The following is a 1,902-nucleotide window of genomic DNA, read 5'->3' on the forward strand; positions in this document are numbered from 1 at the left end:
AATATTTTGTCTGTATTTTTCAAAACAAGAATTAACATTTCTTAAAATAATTACAAATTGGAGGAAAACAAATTGGCATAAAAGAGACATTTGTACTTGCAAATGGAAGTAAATAGTAATTACTTTATAAATAATTAAAAAATAAATAAATTGATTTCATTCAATAATAAATTAAGAAATTTTTCTTTTCAGTGATACTGACCTTCTTTCATTTTATTTATGAAATCTACTTAGTGCTTCCTTCAATCTTTTGCTAATATTTTCTTTTCTTAAGGCTCTTCCCATGACACCACCAAGACCACTGCCAACACCACCAACACCACCGCTAGCACCACCAAGAGTACTACCAAGACCACCGAAACTACCAATAACTGCACTAGCAGGACCATCACCAGTTACGCTATCTGGCGAAATACCCTGAGTACCAAGTACGGCAGCATTTCTATCAACATTTATATTATCTACATCTGCAACACTCCCTCTGGAATTTCTTCGTTTTAAATTGAATCGATCACGTCCTTCGATCTTCGCGTATCGACCTTCGCCACTTTCTAACAAAATAATTCCTGAAAAAAAAATAAATTTTATCATCGAACAACTTACAAATCCAGTTAAACATCTGGCCGACGGCCACTGAAAGAACGTTAAAAAAATGGAAGATTTTGTGGATTATTTTATACGCATTTTTGTCTCAGAAAGAGTTTAGAAAAACGAAAAGCTATTAAAAATGGCCGTTTGCTGGGAGGTGGCCGTTATTTGCGGGTTGGACTATACAAAATCATTTAAAGTACGTCAATACATACTCTATAAAGTTTACTTACCGATAACGACGAATGTAAATAGCAACTTGTTCATCTTCTCTTTGTGCAGTTCCGACTCGTTCTGGTGTTTCCCGAAGGTTTTGGTCCCGTGTACGCCGACAACACGCAATTGGCACTTCTTTATAACAGAAATGTGCAATTCGTCGTAATTTCATTGGTTGCGCGACAGCTGGATGTCCATCAAAGTCGATGATGTCGCGCGTGGCAATTCGAAAACGTCCAATGGCGTGAAAGTTTATTTAAATTTACATATTTTACTTCAGTAATTGACCCGATTCGAGGCCGTAAACGTGTCTACTGACAGAATATTTCTGCCCGTATTTGTGAGAAAATAGAAGACTTTGGCCGACACAGAAATCAGAAAGTGCGGGAGCGAATTGTTGAAAATTTTTTGTAGACACGATTGAAACATAAAAACATTGTTTAGAAATAGGAATTGTAAGAAAATATTTCATGCACGATGTATATTCCTCTACAGAAGTAAATTCGTACAGGTTTAATAGATAATTGGGTCCGATTCCCAGGGCCGAACTTAAACTTGTGGCTCTATGCATTAATGTATAGAACTCACCAATGGCCGAATGGATAAAACCACCACACACTGGTTCTAGGTTTGCCCCTCACCAATGTGAATCCCACGTGAAGTTTTTCGGGTTTTATTTACGTATGTAACATCTAAATTGGAGCCTGTTTTCGAAACAAGTTCTCTAGGGAGACTTTCGACTTTAGCAAACCGTCCAATATCCTTATTCAATTAATCCTATAAGATATAACAGATTCTTCCTCCACGAATTAATGAACACGCATTAAGAAATATGAAGGTCTCTAATCGACTGACAAATAACAGAAAGTCTCGCATTACGTGTCTATAGCTGCAGTTTTTTTAACTTATGTGGAACATTACCCCTCCCTCTTCATTTAAGTCCTCATTATAGGCCTGGTCGAACCCACAATATGTATAGAAAAAAGGTACTTTTGGTGCGTTTAATGCTTTCTCCATCCCCCATGTGGGGCATGGAGAAAGCATTAAACGTAACATTGTAGAATTGACAGAATACATGGGCGATCTACCACAAAAAAC

At 37.0% G+C, this 1,902-nt stretch overlaps 1 protein-coding gene across 1 annotated transcript; it reads right to left on the reverse strand.

Annotated features, from left to right (window-relative positions):
* Nucleotides 1-213: 213 nt before the first annotated feature.
* LOC111628378 lies at nt 214-1,339 on the reverse strand. The gene is made up of 2 exons (XM_023372153.1): nt 822-1,339; nt 214-566 (listed from the first exon to the last, which is right to left on the reverse strand). The coding sequence occupies exons 1-2, from the start codon at nt 853-855 to the stop codon at nt 214-216; spliced, it is 387 nt and encodes a 128-aa protein (XP_023227921.1). The 5' UTR covers nt 856-1,339.
* Nucleotides 1,340-1,902: the final 563 nt, after the last annotated feature.

This window comes from Centruroides sculpturatus, unplaced genomic scaffold (genome assembly GCF_000671375.1).
Source record: "Centruroides sculpturatus isolate CEXI.00-Female unplaced genomic scaffold, Cexi_2.0 scaffold483, whole genome shotgun sequence".
NCBI lineage: Eukaryota > Metazoa > Arthropoda > Arachnida > Scorpiones > Buthidae > Centruroides > Centruroides sculpturatus.